The sequence below is a fragment of the Lissotriton helveticus genome, chromosome 7, assembly GCF_964261635.1.
Source record: "Lissotriton helveticus chromosome 7, aLisHel1.1, whole genome shotgun sequence".
In the NCBI taxonomy this organism is placed as follows: Eukaryota; Metazoa; Chordata; class Amphibia; order Caudata; family Salamandridae; genus Lissotriton; species Lissotriton helveticus.
Window position 1 is genome coordinate 525,628,837 of NC_136068.1, and position 19,584 is coordinate 525,648,420.

A 19,584-nucleotide genomic window follows, 5' to 3' on the forward strand; every position below is an offset into this window, starting at 1 on the left:
ATGCTAAAGATGGAATCTGTTAGATCAGCTTCCATATACATTTCCACTCGACCTTCTGTGTAAGTACACAGTGCGGCAAACAAAGAAGTCATTATGGCCATAGTAATCATCACAAACAGTGGAGAAGTGTGGCTCACTGGTTAGAGGCGGCAGACCCGTAAGCAGAGAACGGCCCGGGACCAGGGTTCGATTCCCGACGCGGCAGGGTCGTGGACCAGGGTCAGCGGACTCGATAATTCTCGCCTCGGTGCCTACTCTAGTCAGAAACCACACTCTGCAACTCTGGGCATCAGCTTGCCTCATCTTCACAACGGCCCCCCCAGACCGCCGGGGATGCTTGGTCGCACCTTAGAGATACTCATCAGGGACCATCTCTCAGGGTGAGCCAGGACGGGTTCCCCAGCGGTCGAAGCGTGGAGATACTCCTCCGGGAGTCGATTCCTAGCGCTATATAAACCCGCAATTAAATTATAGTAAAAAAAAATCTGAAATTACCTCCTTTCTGTTTGCATTAATTAAATCACTGGTTTAAATAGGAACCGTGTTGCACCATCTGGGTCTATTTTCACATGGCTGATGTATAACGCGTGGGGACATTTGGTGGAGACGAGGCTGGCTCAAAATAATAGAATGAGTTAAGGTTGTTGAGTTTGTTTGGTGTTTGCAGGCACTCTGAGTTCTGTTGTCTGCCTTGTCAGTAATTGCAAGCTGTCGTGCCTAGGATGAAATGTCAAGAGCCTCCTAGAATTCGACTTGTATTCATCTACCTCATGTTAAGCCCTGTGACCCCTTTCTTCATTGCCAGATACATAATGTTTAGATGCTCCGTCAGATTTCAGCAATAGATTTCAGCAGGGTCAGTGCAAGGGGTTTCAAAGTTACAAATGAATGATATTCATGAAGAATAATTATTCATATCATTGATTGTTATTTTGGAGTGCCCTTTCACCTAGCAAAAATGCAGTGCTTATGGCTATTGATGCGATATGGCACCCTCTTTCTTGTAAGAAAGACATAAGGCAGCTGCTGCAGCCCTAATGTGGTGAAAAACGGGTGAATAATATTTATTGTTTTATTAACAGGCTTATGTAACACAGATAAGATCCAATAGACAACAGAGGACTTCACACCGGAAGTTAGTACTAGTTGTAAAAGACAGCTAACTATAAAATATAAAGCAGTAATAATATAGTAACCAGTATTTGCAATGCAATAGATCCTGTAATTGCGAGAGTTTGAGCTATTGGCATTGTAAATGACAATGGGCCATATATAGGTAATTGCCAAATACCAAATTCTTAATACCGAATTTTGCTGATTCGGTATTAAAAATTCGGTATTTTTGATGTAGGTAAATATTCGGTAAAAAATACTGAATCGTTAATTTTCCTTATTACCGAATCGGTAATACCTATTCGGTAATAAGGAATACCTACCCATTCATTCCAATGGGCTTGGAGGTCTATAGGAATGAATGTGAAGTCATTCGGTATTACCGATTCGGTATTACCGAATCTGTAATACCGGGAGGTATTTCAAGAGTGCCAGGGTGTGCACATGTGGCACACATATATGCCCTAAGGGCATGCATGTGTGCCAAAAAGCAAAAATGTGCTTTTTTTAAAGGAATTCGGTAACTACCACCAACTTGAAGTTGGTGGTATTTAATGAATACCTATGGCCCAAAAGCACTCTTAAAAGTGTTTCCTACATTGCATTTAAGGAATCGGTATTACCGATTCCTTAAATGCAAGGCCAATTAGGAATCGGCATTAAGGAATCGGTATTTACCGATTCCTTAATACCGAATCCTTCCCTACATCACGAATGCCTAAATACCGGTCGGTAACTGTGAAATTTACCGAATTTCACCCTTACTGACCGGTATTTGGGCCACCTACATATGGCCCAATGTCTTTTATTTGTGTGTTTGAAAACCTGCAAGCGGTGCTAAAACACACACTTTGTACTTCTAGTCCTTGCTTATGAGAAGCGATGCTGGCAGTAAAAGAGGCACAATTACTGCCAGCTTTGCTTCTCATAAGCAACAACTATAAAGACATAGTGCATGTTTAAGCACCGTTTGCGGGTTTTCAGATCATAAATAAAAGGCATTGTCATTTAGAATGCCATTTGCTCAAACTCCCACAAATGCGAGACCTATTGCATTGCAAATACTTTTATAGCGGTTGCCTACCCTTTGGGGGTGAAGCAATGCAGAACATCATTTGTAGATCTAATGCTTTGAGGGTACCTGTCCCAGTTAGCACTGAGCAAAAAAAATCTAGACTAATTCAGAATTCACCAGCTAAGTGGAGATGATTTCTGCCCGCGAAGAGGAGCGGGACAAAGCAGAATTACGGAGATTTTAACAAAACCATATCTAAAAATTGTCACTCGTCTGAGAGCCTCGACAGGGCAAGGACCCATGTAGAACAAGAAATTCTGCTTCAGACTGAATGCATATAGAGACTAAGGAAAACCACAGAGTGATGGGTTGAATGATAGAATTAATTTCAGACACTGGGCCTTATCCCAATCCATCGTTATTTTGCACACCATGGCACCTCTGAGGAGAACCAGACGTATGCAAATCAGCCTTGGTCTTGCTCCAAGGGGAACAAATAGTTCAAACTGAACTTAAAGGCCAAGTCCCCTCAAAAGTTTAAAATATTTAAGCCTTGTCAGTAGGTACAGCTTGGTTCCTGTGGTACTGTGAGTAGGTGATCAACATATGTTGCATACCCATTCCACTTAGGGTGTCGTACTGAGAAAAATAATAAATTGCTTGTGTTACCGCTCTGAGGGGGCATGATAGGCAAAAACAATGCACTAGATTGCGGCTTACAGTGATTAGCCGTGGCTTACTATTATTCAGGCAATCTACCCACCAAGTTTTCGTTTGCCCATAAGTACAGTCAATAGACAGAAGGTGGATGGGCAAGGCTGTTGTCCAATAATTATGTTGTTTTCCTGTTAATAAATGCCAGGCATTCTGGGTAACAATCAGTGGACCCCCCCTGCCAAGAGTAAAGGAGATCTGTGGGCAAGACCCTGATCTGCTAGTTTCAAAGAGGGAACAAGCTTTTTTCTTGGGGGAATGAGTACAGTCAGGCCATACACAAAGAGGGGTCTGCTCCCCAAACATTTTCTGTGGAGTCTAGTAGGTATTCCACTACCCTCTGTGGATAGGTATATTCAGACCCTCTGTCATTTTCCATTGTTCCAACACCCTGCTTTTGTGTCTGTATTTTCTGCTGAAGTGGTCAGTTTTACTTGTGCCATCTCTGCAGCAGTGCTTGAGAGTATTTGGAATCTGCACCATGGCGAAGCTGCTGTGAACCATGCCAAAGAGCTGACTAAAATGTTGCAAATGCTAAAACATCACCAAGCACTTACCATTCACCCAGAGAATCTATCCGCCCATGGACCTCGGAGCTAGGGGTGTGTACTTGTTGGGACAGGTAAGTCTTAAGTATGATAAGAGACCTATACGCCTGCCCTGAGTGCCCAGATGTATTGTTTTCTGGATTCCTAATGCTGATTTGTATCATAGGCAAACAAGTTCATGTGTGAGTGCCATGACATGGAGCTGTCTCACAGATTGCTGACTTGTTCAACCAAGAGGGGTGCCCTAAGTGCTACCCTCATAGTGGTGGACTCTACCACTTTCACCAGCAGTTAAGCAGCACAAACATGGTGGTGGCAGCATACTCCACAGTGATCGATAGTAGAAAACAGGACCTTTTTACCCTTTGTCACTGGAGTGATGCCTACAGGCTCACTCATCTTGTTGAGGTTCAGCTTTTAAGTGTTTAACTCACCATTGACCTACATCAGTGAGAAAGCCCACACCTGCCTGTTGAAGACATGAGGAGGAGAGGAATCCCCCAGACATATGTGTGGATTGGTGTATTCATAAGAGCTGGGTGGGGACACAGAACAGACTACCTTTACATTTCATAGACTTCTTTTATTCGTTGATAGATCTGAAGGAAGAGTCCTGGACACAGGTCAGTAAGGGAGAAAATCACAAAGAATAGGGCTAGGGGTCTGTGATTAACCCTTTGATGAACATATCACTGTGGCTGACATCCATGTGTAAACTCTGGTCACTCCAATGAGTTACATTGTGGACAGTAAGATTCAGAGTTGTGCCTGTTGTGGCATAATTTTTTCATGAAGAAAGATCAAAAGGAGAAGTGCCCACTTCAATAGGAGTAGACCCCCAACATAAAACTTCGAAAAGCCAGACCCTAAATCACATTTGATGCTTAAAAAAGGACTATAAAAAGGTGAGGTTTAGTCCCCAAAACTGTGTCATCTGCTATGCAGCCAGATGGACTACATGATAAGGGGATGATCTGAAAGACTTCTGCCTGTAATCAAGACTGAGGGCCAAGGACAGCTAGTCTCCCTGCTGGGTATGGGGAGATCAACCAGGGAAACCGACATTACTTCCCGGAGCCTGTAACACTATTCCCTGCCTGCTTGCCAAAACCAGCATGCCCTGGGAGGAAAAGGAGAGCTTTGGAGGGACCGATGTACCGCAGGTAGCCCTGCAGAGAGGACTCCTCTGTGCAAGGTGTGAGGAGAGTGGTTCTAGACTGATCGGGTCATGGTCCATGTGCACGAACAGGCCAACGAACCCCATATGCCGCTAGAAGGACGCTGTGACGGCAGCCATGTGATGTGCACCATTCAGGAAGCATCAGGAACACACCAGTGCACCTCAGTGACCACGTATGTTAGAAGAGGCCACCTGTAAACTTAATTGTGCCGGAGCGTTAGAGTTTTGCCTACTGTGTTTGGCGCAATCACACCAAAGAGTCTGTGCCCAATAGTAAGCAATGCGGCAATCCTGTATGCCAGAGGGGCTCTCTGTATAGCTGCGGCCAAATGTTTGGGCATTGGTCTGGATGAGATGATTACTGCTGTGACATCCAGCCAACACTGGCAAGGACAAAGATGTCTCATACTAGCCCTAGAAGTCTGGATCTATGTTGTTTCTTTTAGTCACCCTTCAAACTGCAGACTGGCTTTCTAATTACGCTTTGTATTGTTCCCACAATAGATTGTTTAAATACCAGGTAACGTTTGATTGGGTTAATTTCCCCCAATGTCTTATCATGTTTTCATTATTATAATGTTCATGGGATTTTATGTATTTTAAATTAGTTGCTCCCTGTCTTACTCATTAGTCAGCTTTGGATGCCAGAGAGAAGAGTGTAGCTTTCTGGCTCCTCTGACGTCCAGTGGCTTAGTCAACACGGTATGAGCTGTATACTAAAATACCCACTACATGCTGATATTGAGTTTGGGGCGTGAGCCCAAATGTTGCCTACTTAAGTCTGAGTCCTTCCACCTCAAACAAAAATAAGATTAGATATTTTCAACCATTTGAACATGAAGCCATTAGCTAAAGGTTCCTCATTTTAATGTTTTTCATTGTTGTAGTTCTTAAAATACACCAAGGGAAAAACTATACACAGGTGCATATGGCACAATGTCCCACCCACGAGGTGTGATACGATGACACGTAGGGGGTTCATCACAGTACGATCACACTAACTAGAGATATACTATGACTACTCTACTACTACTTATTATAAATTACTAGCTTGGAATACTCATTGATGCACGCAGAGAGCAAGCATATAATATTTACTCTAATGTCAAACGTCAGAAAGCGCACATCATTTTCCTCTAGGAGATACACATCTCCTTAGCAGAGGCCACCATGCCACAGAAATTATGGCGAGGCCAAGTGTATTCCACTTGCACTCCGGCTCAGGCCAGGGGGCCATTGGTGTGGGTGCAAGGAGGGTCCCCTTCCGACCACTCGCAATAATGCTAGATATGGGTGGTAGATATACAGTGGTAGAGGGTCTTTTGGTGGGCAAAAGTGTGCTATTAGGTAGCAACTGTGCACCAAAAGTTGACTAGATTGGCTTCCTGACCAAACTATCTGATTACAAAGCACAGTGAATGTAAAGTATAATGGGGCAACCCAGTTTCCCTCAGAAACCTGGGTACATATGATAATTATTATAATGGGTTCTGTCGGGTTCAACAACTGCTTAGTGTTTAAGGAGAACTAATCGCTATTAAACATTAGAGGCTCAAAAAATAACACAGATCTGTTGGGACACACCAAACAGGAAAATAAGGTAGTAATGTTTTAGACTTTATATATCCATTAAATGTTGCATGAAATATAGGCTGTTGTACGGTGTCTTCAAGGAAAAAAAAACCAAGTGAAACAACTTATATGCGGTGGTGCAACATATATATATGTGTATATGTATATATATATATATATATGTATATATATATATATATATATATATATATATATATATATATATATATATATACAAAAAAGAAGGAGAGTACTCTGGGTAGTTCCCAAGTTTAGGTGGAAGGCAGCTCCTGTGTAGAGCACCCTCAACACCAGCGACACTCTAAAATTTGCTCACCTTAAATGTCTGCTTTTCTATCAAAGTTTTTAAGCATAGGATTAGCACATTGCTATCCACTCTGAGATAGAAATGGACAAAGTCTTTTGCCATTTGTACAGTAAAGACTTTAAGCATAGAATTAGCACAGTGCTATCCACGCCAAGCTGTAAAATGACAAAAGCCATTTACCACTACAGGCACAATAGTACAGCTTTGGATTGGTAAAATACCATCCAAGCCAACCTGAAATGAATAAAAGCAACCCCTGACACGTGTTTCGCTGTCATTACAGCTCTTCAGAGAGGTTTAGCTTTGTCCAGACACAAGGGAGCACCCAGTATAAGTCAAAACAATTCCCTTGCAGGCATAGAGTGACGCATAAATTATGCAAAAAAGAAGGAGAGAACTCTGGGTAGTTCCCATGTTTAGGTGGAAGGCAGCTCCTGTGTAGAGCACCCTCAACACCAGCGACACTCTAAATTTGCTCACCTCAAATGTCTGCTTTTCTATCAAAGTTTTTAAGCATCAATATATATATATATTTATATGTAACCAAAAACGCCCAGAAGCTTGAGGCCGCACAGCACTGCAGGTGAGTAACAACTCTATTTAAACTAAGCAGGCAGCTTAACATCCCTTTGAAGTCCATGGCCTGACGCATTTCGATGCCGCTGTTTGCATCTCCTCAGAGGCCGTGTCAGCGGAGGTGATTTGTGGCTACCGCATCTCCCCTGCGTGTTTCTGTAATAGGGGGCTTCAGTGGTTCTCCTTTGGTGGCAGTTCATTTTTTAAATGCACGCTGGGATTTGAGGTCTCATTTTGCCAATTAACGCGCTCTAGTGGGTTACCTCCGCTGCAGCTAATTATGGCCATTTTTTCACGGCCCTCCATTGAGTGTTGGATGAGACTCTGCCGGCTTCATTAAAGGTGCCCTGCAGCTTCGAAAAGAGGAAACTTCCTCTCTCCTAATGCCCATTAGTTTCGGGCAGTGCGATCCCTCTTGGGCCTGGAACCGCCGCACAATGTGTAACCAAAAACGTCCAGAAGCTTGAGGCCGCACAACACTGCAGGTGAGTAACAACTCTATTTAAACCAAGCAGGCAGCTTATCATCCCTTTGAAGTCCATGGCCTTATGCGTTTCGATGCCGCTGTTTGCATCTCCTCAGAGGCAGTGTCAGCGGAGGTGATTTGTGACTACCGCATCTCCCCTGCGTGTTTTTGTAATAGGGGGCTTCAGTGCTCCTCCTTTGGTGGCAGTTCATTTTTAAATGCACGCTGGGATTTGAGGTCTCATTTTGCCAATTAACGCCCTCTAGTGGGTTACCTCCGCTGCAGCTAATTATGGACAATTTTTCTCGCCCTCCATTGAGCCTTGGATGAGACTCTGCCGGCTTCATTAAAGGTGCCCTGCAGCTTCGAAAAGAGGAAACTTCCTCTCTCCTAATGCCCATTAGTTTCGGGCAGTGCGATCCCTCTGCGGCCTGGAACCGCTGCAGCGGAGGTTATTTTGTTCAGATATTGATTTGAATTTGGGCTTCCTTTTAAGGGGGATTGGGCTCGTTTTTTACTTTTTTCACTTTTGGATGTCAACCTTGTTGCGTTTCCTTTAGCGAGATATTAGTTTTTGGCTTCCTTTTAAGCGTAATTGGGCTTGTTCTTCTCTTTATATGTACCAATGAAATTTGGACGAATTTTAAATTACAGCTGCCCTATCTATCAGCATGGCATGCTCTAATTTGTTCATTATTTGGATATGTATGTCTTAGGATGGTTTGTTTCAATTGGGACACAATGCACTTGTATGACATTTTTCTTTATTTATATTTCACTTACTGCATAAAAGGCAATGCCATTTTCAATTTGGCGTGATGGTTTCATATTTTGCAAAGAACATTACTTGATTACAGTCATTGTCGCAGGCCAAATATATATTTTAAGAATATTTATGCCAATGAGAACCGCTTTGTTTTGAAAGTATTTCTCATTCAAGATTACAAGCTGTTCCTCGTGTAGCTGTTACAGCAGGTAAGGACAGTGTTTGATCTGTTTAAAGGGTGGTGCAAATCTCAAGTCTCACCTGTACCCAAAAGGATGGATCTCTGACAACTGCTAGGTTTTTAATAGTTATACATTGCCCTGCAAGCAAACTTATTTTCCCACTGGCTGTTCAAGTTTTTTACAACTTAATCTCTTGTTAGATCCTTTAGGCAGCCTGCCAGCAATTGAGCACATCTGGACATGAGATAAAGGAAGGGCCATTAATCTGTGCAGTGTGTGTCAACAAGTATCTAAAACACTAATTCATCTTGTCTGCACCTCTCCCAACTTATGGGCATGAATTGCATTGACACTTTTTTCTCAGGTCTCACCCAAGCAGTGCTTGCGCTTTCCCTTTGAGATATGTTGAATTCAGCATATGGGCATTAAGCTTTAAGCTCCAGACAGTGCTTCTGGTTGGTTGGTTGGCTTGCCTTTTTGAAATTATTTTACTGCTGTTGGACAATAGTGCCAATCTGTTGTGCCTTTGGATGCTCGGTTCCCTCCCATGGGACATCACCGATTGTTTCTTTTGGTTGGTCATCTGGCTCGCAGACAAACCCCCTCCCTCCTGTCATTGCTGCCGTCCATCTTGGTATTCATCACACAGCCTTTTCTTTCTATTTATTGACTTTTGTGGCAATCGCGGCACACCACGCTTTAGCTTTAAACATCTAAAGCGCAGCGTGCCACCATTGCTACAAAATCAATAAGTAGAAAAACAAAGACTAGCAGATGCCACATTTCTTTTCCATTTATTTACTTTTGTTGCAAGAGCGGCACACCATGCTTTACTATTAAACATATTAAGCTAAAGTGTGGCATGCCGTGATTGCTAAAATAGTAAATAAACAGAAACAAAATACAGCAGCCACACAATTTTTTTACTTTTGTAGCAAAAGTGGCACCTTGCACTTTAGCTTTAACCATCTAAAGCTAAAGCGCGGCGTGCCGCAATTGCTACAAAAGTCAATAAATAAAAAAACAAAGCCAGACAGACGTCACATTTCTTTTCCATTTGCAAAACCAATAGCTTTATATTTACCTAATGCAAGACCTATTGTATTGCAAATGCTTGTTAATAGGGGTATGTGCACATGTCAGCAAGACATTATTGTTGTATTGTTGTATTAACCCCAACTATTCCTTTTTAAATACTCGCTTTGTGAAATAAATACTGTTAGTATGTTATGTTATGTTATGCTAATATAGACTTATAGAGCGCATTATCACCCAGGGGTATCTAAGCGCTATCAACGGACGTACACCACCAGCAAGGGACGCAGAGACCCTACTCAGACGGGCCCCCAGGCCTCCAAGAAAAGCACAGTCTTCAAATTCTTCCTAAAGGGGAGGAGATTAGTTTCTTTCCGAAGTTTAACTGGAAGGCGGTCCCAAGCCTGAGGGACAGTGCTAGAGAAAGCTCTAACGCCCATAGACACGAGGTTAAACCGGGGGCAGACCAAGTTACAAGCATCAGCTGACCGAAGAGTCCTACTCGGCATATAGTTGATCAGTCGGTCCTTGATATAGCTAGGGTCTGAGCCGTGAATGGCCTTATGTGCGATACAAAGGCTTTTGAATTTGGTTCTCTGAGTAATCGGAAGCCAATGTAGGTCCTGTAATAAGGGCGTGAAACAGGTTCGCCTAGGTTTTTGAAAAACTAATCTGGCAGCGTCATTCATAAGAACCTGGAGCCTAGTCAGGAGATTTTTAGGTAAGCCATAATATAAAAAGTTGCCATAATCGAGACGTGCCAGAATCAAAGCTGAAACCGCCAGTCTAAGAGTGGAAAATGACAGCAGTGACGACAATTTCCAAAGCTGGCGCAGCAGACTGACACATGTTCCCACCACAGCCAACACCTGCTGTGTCATGGATAACAAGGATTCAACCTTGATACCAAGACTTTTTACCGCCACCGCGGGTTCCGGGAAAGGCCCCAATTCTACCGGCCAAAACCGATCACTCCAAGGATTAGAAGCTGTGGTGACCGCTAAGACTTCAGTTTTGTCAGGGTTTATTTTTAACGAATTAGCCGACATCCAGTTGATGGTAAACTTGAGAATGTCTTGCATTCTCAGGTGAGCCATAGGTGAATGGTCAATTTGTATCAGAATTTGAGTATCGTCGGCGTAATTATAAACCCTGCAGTCCATCTGGTACAGTGATGCTATCAGGGGCTGCAATTAGATATTAAAGAGCAGAGGTGATAAAGCTGAACCCTGGGGCACTCCACATGTCAGCATGGCTGGGTTGGACACTAGATCCGCTAGTTGGACTCGCTGGGAGCGTTCCCTAAGAAAGAAAGTCGGCCAGGCCAAAGCCGTGCCCTGGATCCCTAGATCCTTGATCCGCGATAGTAGTTGGCCATGATCAACGGTATCAAACGCCGCGGATAAGTCCAATAGGACCAGAGCACACAGAATCTTCTTATCAGCCCTGAGTCTCAGGTCATCCAGCACGGAAAGCATGACCAATTCCATGCTGTGATGGGCTCTGAACCCAGCCTGATTGGGCTCAAGGAGATGATTAGACTCTAGGAAGCACGTAAGAGAATGTAGAACATGCTGTTCTAGAATTTGTGCCAGAAAAGGCAGCTGAGAGATTGGCCTGAAGTTCTTTAAATGTTTAGGATCTGCGCCTGGTTTCTTTAGAAGTGGAACCACCCGGGCTTCCTTAAAATTAGAAGGGACAAGTCCAGTTTCCGAAGAACGGTTCAAAAGGGCAAACACTTTATCCTCCATACCTGGCCATGCTAACTTAAAAATTTTAGGGGGGCTGGGATCAGCTGGAGAGCCTGATTTCACCCGTCCTACCAGGGTAGACAGAGGCTCCTTGGTGAGGGAGGGCAGACTAGTCAAAAAGTTCATCGTCAGCCTGGGGGTGGGGGGAGGCTCGATTGAACAAAGAAGGTTTGGGGTATGACTGATTTCTGTCATCAGATCCTTTTTCTTGGCCAAGAAAAAGGCTTCAAAATCCTGGCAATCCTTTTGACTAAAGGTCGGTTTTTGTACCCTAGCCGTCCTCAAATCATTTAGGACCCTGAACACTTCTTTCTGCGGGTTGGCAGCCTCTGTAATTGTCACCTCATAAAATTCGGCCTTCCTTAAGCGGATGGCTTTTTTGTATGCAGCAAACTTCTGTACATAAGCAGAAAGGGCACTGGGTTCGTGAGACTTGTGCCATGCTCTCTCACATTGACGGAGGACTTGTTTTCGTTCCCTGAGAGCATTATTAAGCAAGGTGTCCCCTTACCCTTGTCTACCAGTTTGATTTTATGGGCCGGTGCCACTACCTCAATGGCATCCCTAAGTTTAAACAACAGGGTAGCGCTCTCAGTCTCCAAGTCGTCCCTCATGGGTGAATGGTTGTCAGAATGTAATAGGATGGCTGTCAGGTCAGACGCTTTGACCTGCCTCCAACAACGCAGTATTTTCCATTCCAGCTTAGCTTTTGATCTTCTTGTGAAGATTGGATATTGGCCTTCAATTAGATAGTGGTCTGACCAGGAGCATGGAGAGATAACTAAGGGACCTATAAGTGAGCAGGTTGACCAAACTAGATCTAATATGTGGCCTTTCTCATGTGTAGGTCCACCCACCATCTGGCTAAGTTCCAGAGATGTTAAGACCTCTTCTAAATGTTTTGTCTGGTCGCCCTTCGGGGTTACTTCCCAGTGAAAATTAAAATCCCCGAGCACCACCAATCCTTCATAACAGGTGCAAAAATCGTGAACTAATTTCAGAAAAGGCTTCATAAACCTAAATGTTGTGTTAGGTGGACGGTAAACTAAAAGAAATACCACGCAGTCTGTAGGGGAGCAAAACTTAACTCCCAATTCATCTGTGCCTTCAATACATACAGAGCATAGGATTTCGGTTTTCAGTGCATCATTAAAAAGGAAAGCTACGCCCCCCCCCTCATATTATTAGGCCAATTAGCATAAATAGCAGTAAAATTAGTGGGCAAGGCCGCCACCAAATCAGGCATAGAAGAGTCATTAAGCCACGATTCAGTGACACAGAGAAGGTCCAGGTTGTCCTCTTGCAAAAGCGAGAAGACCTCAAGGCAGTGCCTCTGTAATGAGCAGGTATTAAGCAGCGAAAACCTGCACCCTTGACCGTTCACCTGCTTTAAAGGATTTACCGGTAAAGGGGCAGTGGTTGCCTTCCTAGAAATTACTTGTGGTTTCAGCAGCCCCTCCCGGTCGAGTTTTGCTATCACTCTGTCGGGTAGGAATTGGGCTACATACTTCAGGGAAAGCAGCCCCTGCTTAGAGTATACAATGGAAGCGCCAGGGGTCCTGGTCCGTGGACCCGGCCTAGCGCCGACGGGCGCAGACGGGCGAGCCTTTGGCGAGCCTTCGCCGAGCCCGTGGCGCGCCCGCTGCTCGCGCCTGCTGCCCGTCAGAGCCGGCATTCCCAGAAGTAGTGTTCACAGGGGAAGGCCCGCCTTCTCTGTCCATGGATGTGCGTCACTCCCAGGGGAGACCCGGCTATTGGTCGAAAGAGCCCTCCACTCAAGCGGCACAAGCCGTGGTGGAAAGGGGCCAATGAATGCTGGGGTACGTGGTAGAGAGCACCCGAGGAGGAGCAAACGCCGAGTAAGTCAGAAGAGGGAATTTCCTAGTAAAGTCCTAGGACTGAACAGTGAGCAGATTTAAAACAGTGTGCAGCTCTGATCACAAATTAAAACGAGGTGACCAATAATGTGCAAACTAGCAGCTCTGACATGAATAAAATGAGGAATGTGCAAATAAGCAAACAGGGAGCTCTGAGCAAAGCAGCTAGCGCCTCACCAGGTAAGCGCGTCCGCTGCGCGTCAGAGCCGGCATTCCCAGAAGTAGTGTTCACAGGGGAAGGCCCGCCTTCTCCGTCCCCGGAAGTGCGTCACTCCCATGGGAGACCCGGCTATTGGTCGAAAGAGCCCTCCACTCAAGCAGCACAAGCTGTGGTGGACCGGGGCCAATGACCACTGGGGTACGTGGTAGAGAGCACCCGAGGAGGAGCAAACGCCGAGTAAGTCAGGAGAGGGAATTTCCTAGTAAAATCCTAGCACTGAACAGTGAGCAAATTTAAAACAGTGTGCAGCTCTGATCACAAATTAAAACGAGGTGACCAATAATGTGCAAACTAGCAGCTCTAACATGAATCAAATGAGGAATGTGCATTAAGCAAATAGGGAAATTAACAAGGAAATTAACGCTTGAACAGTTGAGCCTGTAAAAACTTCATGTGGCTAAAGCTCAATGTCTGATAGTTTTTTTAAAGTGGGTTGAAAATGCTATTATATTTTGATTTGAATGTTACGTGGTATTTATTATGCAATGGTTTTAAGTAATCTAATGCATTAATAATCTGATTTGATTTGAGTCTCAGCTATACTTAAATGGATGGAACTTTTACTCGAATTGAGGCTGAACGTCAACAGTTTAATAACATATCAATATCTGGCAAGCACATCTTTCTCCACAAAATTGACAGAGAGTAGTAGATTTGCAAAGGTTTTATTAACAAATTAGCAAATTGAGGCCCTCCACAGATGAGTTTGTGGGCTTCTGAGGAGTAAGGTGTAAGACTGAAAGCTGGTGTTCTATTTGTTAAGAACCTGATCCAGGGAGAGTGGTTAATTGGATACCAATCTCATACAAGTGGATGATGAAGATGGTGGTGAGAATGTGTCAAATGCTGCCGAGAGGTCCAGGAGAATGAGGGCTGCAGTGTCTCCACTGTTGAGGATCATGCACGTACCATCTATCGCGGTAATGAGTTCTGTGTCTGTTCTGTGGTTGGGCCTGAATCCAGATTGTAAGGCATCGAGGAGCTGGTGGGTTCTGAGGTTGTCGGTGAGGTGTTGGTTGATTGGTTTCTCTAAGACCTTTGCTGGGTGTAGTAGAAGGGAGATGGGTCTATAGTTAGGAAGTTTGACTGGGCCAGCAGGTGGTTTCTGAAGCATGGGCATGAAGGTGTCCAGGAATGTGGCACACGGTGATTGTGTCAAAATCCAGCAGTTTAATTCCATACTGCTGTTTACATTGCTTTTTAACTCTACCAGTGTGAGCAAGTGAAGAAAGATTGACTATTTTGCTTCCACTAGGTTGTTTTAATTCACTTTGCCCTTGCTTTGCGCTGTATTTTTTCATTTAACCTGATCCACCATGAGACATTAGGGTCCGTGAGAGTGTAGCATCTTCTACATAAAAACATGCCTGAGCTCCATCCTCACAGTGAGGGAGTTGTAGCCCTCCGTGGAACTAGGCTTTCCACTGAGAGGAGAAACCCATATGATGAAGCATGTCACCTATGGTGAGTGAGGATATTCATCCTCAAATGGATCTCTCCCTTAATCTCTCCCTTCGGGAGAATTGGTGTCAGAACATATACTGCTAAAAGGCTCACACATCATTATCACAGACCCGAGGATTTGTTGTGTTTTGATTAGAGATGTGATACCTACCTCAAATTCAGATTGATAAAACAAGAGCTTTTCAATAATCCACAAAGGGACCATTTTCAATATGTGATCATGAGACAGCAATGGCCCCCTTAATCAAGGAAAATATAAATGCCACTGCATACAATATATTGGTGGAGTACTCAATAGTAGAAACCTGTGTAAAATGAAGCAAGTAAGTCAAACAAATAAAGTCAAAAATATTTGTCATTCAATAAAATGGCGATGTAGGTGCAAGATCACACATGATGTGAGAAACAGTGGAATGATGTCACATGATGCATAAGTTGCTTAAAAGAAGTATGCAAGATTTGTAAATACACCACTATGACGGAAGAGGAGGAGCTATAAAAATTGCTGGCTTTCTGTTTTGTTGTTATGGAAGTGCATATAAAAAGCAAATATTCTATGAAGCAAGAATCCAGAGATTATGCATCAAAGTTTCAATCCTGGTAGTTCGTGTCCATGGGTTTTAACAATAAACGAGGGGCAGTATAGAAAAGGTATCCCCTTTTCATTGTACAGAGAGAAGGAAATGGGCAGCACCTATTAATGTTCTGGTCTCAGTCTTTATGGAAGAGAACCAGGTGAAAAAAACACACATCTCCGAAAAAAAATTTTTTGTAGAACAATTGAGAGTGTCACAGTGTGATGCATGGCATCCGTTAATGCTGGGAGAAGAGGTTATTTGGTTTGCCAAAAATGCTGCGATGTTGTGCATGAGAAGGAGAGAGCCACATCTAAAGAGATATGTCTCTCTCCTTCCTAGTGCCACCACCGAATGTTGGTGCTGAGTGCCACGCACACACTTTTGCACCATAGTGCAAGGCTGTGTGCATGAGTCTAGGATAGGTTTTGTACTAGAAGGTTTCCCTTCCAGTACAAAATACTATGCCTAGACAACTTTCAAAACTTTTTCTAATTTGTGTGCATGCTGTACAGTGTAGCACACATGCAAAGTCAGAATAGAAAAGAGAAATGAAAAAAATTCCCCTTTTAACACCTGCTTTCAAGAGGACTTTCTGCAACTTCCATTTTTGAGTATCTCCAATGGATTGAGGTAGAGCTTCCCCAGTGTACAAGAACTCTAGGAAAATCAAAGACTTTGTCTTCCTCTGGGTACCTGCATCTGGAACTGCATGTTTCAGCAACCACAGAGGGGAAACTCAACCTGATGCCGTCAACAACACCGCTGCCGGCTCCATTACCTGAAGGCACCGTAGAGGGCACCACCACACTTTGCACCACAACCCTGGTCTCACTGATGACACCATCTGACACCGCCACTGAGTTGCTGCTTGTACCACAACCCGTGGGCACTGCACTCCATTCCACCTCGCTTCACACCATCATTCTAGTCTCACCGATGGCGACGCTGTAAGCTGGCATCGATGCCGCTGCCTGCACCATGGTATGGGGCACCACTCGTAAGTTACATGACACACCGATCCATCTCACATCACAGTCTTGGCCCACTGACACAAGCACCATCGACTCCAGATTGTCAACCAACGCTGCTGCTTGCACCGCGACTTGTGGGCCTTGCACACTGCATTGCCCCTTCTCGCACCACCTCCTTGGGTCTACCGACGACAGTGCTTCAGCAACTATGCTGCCGCTGCCTGCACTGTGACCTGCCAGCACCACAACGAGCACTGCCCCACTTTGCACCACAGCCCTGGTCTCACCAACACAGCTCGACAACCACAACTGAGCCGCTGACCACACTGTGACCTGAGGGCACCACATGCTGTACCGCTCCACTTCACACCACAGCCTCAATGCCTATGCGATGTAGGCGCTCCTGACTTCAACCTCACAGAGTTTGACCTGAACATGTGCGACTTCAAGGGCCTGACAACTCCTGCACCTACCTTTCAGAACCAACGCCTGCTGCTGCCACTCTTCTATGCTCATCGATAGGTCCCTGTTGCCCTGCATTTCTTAAGGTACTGTTTTATGGGTTCTTCCTGACACCGTAGCTGATCCGCAACACCACAGCCAGCTTGAACCGTTGGATTTGTTGTTCACAATGCCATGATATCCCCAGATGGAGCTATCAACTTTAAGGAACTGTATTTAAAGTACATTTTTGCATTATTCATATCTTGATAATTGTTTGATCGATTTTTATAGTTTTGTCTTGTTTTACACAGATAAATATTGGCTATTTCTTTTAAACTGGTGTGGTGTCCTTTTGTAGTGTTTTCACTGTATTACTGTGTATCATGAGCAAATGCTTTATACATTGCCTCTGAGATAAACCTGACTGCTTGTGCCAAGCTACCAAGGAGGTGAGCAGAGGTTATTTTAGAAGTGTGACAGGGTAGGAACCTGCCAATTAGAGAACCCCATTTTTTACATTCTTTATTTGTATAATGGTGAAGTATCTTTTCTTTCTGGCTGTTTCATTCAGTTTCTGTCCACCAACGTGTAGATTTTCGATGTCGCTTTCTTCATCTTCAAGCATTTTGTACAGGCTTTCATTGCTCTGAGACTCCACCAGTGCCAGCATCGAATCTACACTCTGACTGCAGCACACGGGGCACACACAAGCAGTTTGCTGGACCACTGCAAACTCACTAGAAAAGAGCTTTCAGTATATGGGCTTCATATCCCCTATCTCGGCACCAGTTGCAGCATCCTACCAACCCAAGCACGTGCCAAAAGTCACGCTACACATAGAGAATAATTTTACACGTCTGTATGCTCGTGCATATAAGTCAGAACTAAACATTCTAACCCTGCCTTGAACTCATCTCTCTAACGCTTACGTCATAGGCCTACGATATACAGTGGGAACCAAAGGAGTTCCAGCTTTCCTTTATTTAAAAGACAAAACAGGGATCACGAGAGATAAAAATAAATGTTACCATCAGTGAAAACCCAACTACAAACAAGATACGGTCTGTGGTTAGCTCCTCCTTTACCATCTAAACAATATCAATCAATCAAAAAAAACGTTCTTTCGGCCAAATTGACCATAAAAGTGCATGTGCATAACAGTAACATTTCATTAGGACAATTCACATGCTCGGACTCCAAATCCTTCGGATAAAATTGCCATCACATAGGCCAGCGCCTCAAAAAATTGACATAAATGTATACAAATATAAAACAATAGTAAATACAAGTGTAGGTCATATTGCAGCCACAAACAACACACATAAAACCATAAAATGAATCAAAGAGGGACCAAGTCCAGTTAAAACATCATGGCATTATGAGTCTGAGAAATAGTATTCAAAAATGTTCTGCGTGCACCCCACATAGAAAATAAAGAACGTGACACCGCAAATAGTCAGATGAGCATTATATTTCAAAAGTCTAAAGGCCTTCACGCAGTGCCTGGTTCCGAGGTTTCTGCATAACTGGATCAACCATTGATGCCTAGCCTTCCTACATCCTAGATCAAAAGAATACATGCAGTTCTGACTCCTCTATATTGCAGTAGGCCAGACAGTCTAAAGGGGTTGAGCCGACCCATTTGTTAGTGAAGGCACGAAGAAGGCATGATTCCATACTTAAATTGTAAGTATAGCTTCCTGGCTAGGGTGGGATGAATGTTGACTAATACTGACTCTAAGCTATATTGAACTTTAATTCCCAGAAACCCTACAGTGAGAGAGCCAGTTGTAGAACGCCCCTGCAAATGAGCGAGTTTTTTCTCCCATTAACTCATTGCCAGTTTCTTCCTGGGTATTGTGGGGCAAGCTGCCTCAGCATTGTACCATATGTTGACTCTACCCATAGCCAAAGTGTGTCCCTGACATGAGCCAACCATAGTAGTTTACTCGCACCATGGAGGCTCAAAACCTCCCTCAACTCTACCCTGTAAGCAACCATTTCTGAGGAGGCCCACAGGTGACGCCAAAATACAAGAGGTCGAAAAGCAATTTCATATGCGATTGGCCTTACCCAAGATCCAGGCAAAGTGGTGTCTGATAGCTGCCTGAGAAAGGTGTTCTTAATCTAAGATATAGTACAGGGAAAACAGTGCCCCCAGATGTTAGCCCTGTACATGGCGGCACCTCTAGCTTGTTCTTTGTAAGTTTCAACTAACGGTCCAACGGGCTTGTCAGTGGAACTACTAAGTAACTTAAACAAACCCCCCATGGACTGAGCTAACTTTAGACTAGTTTTTTTAATATGAGCTCCCCAATCCAGTTTTTCTGTAAAGGTGTCCCAGAGATACTCAAATACGGACACCTTCTCCAGTGGAGTACCAGCTAACATGGGTTTGGTCGGGTGCTGCCGACTATATTGAAGACCATGTATTTGTCCTCTGGGTAATAATCTGAAGCCCTCTGCATTTACAGAAGGCATTGAAATTGTTGAAGATCCTCTATAAGCCCATGGGTGATTTAGAGAGCAAAAGAGTATCAACAGCAAACATCAATGCCGGTACTTCACGTTTCGCTATTTTGGGCGCATCGATGTCGTTCCCCTTGATCAATGTCTCTACCAATGCATTTATAAATAGAGAGAAAAGAGTAGGGGCAAGGACTCACCCCTAGCAAACTCTTCTATCTGTAGGAATAGGGGAGGTGAGCACTCCATATTTGCCAAACCTGATATGTGCATAGTTGCCTTCATGAAGCCGCTTTAGCAGATGAGGTGGGACCCCCA

The 19,584-nt window shown here is 44.1% G+C and overlaps 1 protein-coding gene across 1 annotated transcript in view; it reads left to right on the forward strand.

The window, feature by feature from the left end:
* The first annotated feature begins 4,618 nt into the window (after positions 1–4,618).
* The window catches only part of LOC144769142 (serine protease 27-like), a 152,622-nt gene continuing 137,656 nt past the window's right edge, over positions 4,619–19,584 (forward strand). Inside the window, exon 1 of the mRNA XM_078653150.1 lies at positions 4,619–4,743. Within this exon, the coding sequence (XP_078509276.1) occupies positions 4,619–4,743 (125 nt within the window). The remainder of the gene's footprint in view (positions 4,744–19,584) is intronic.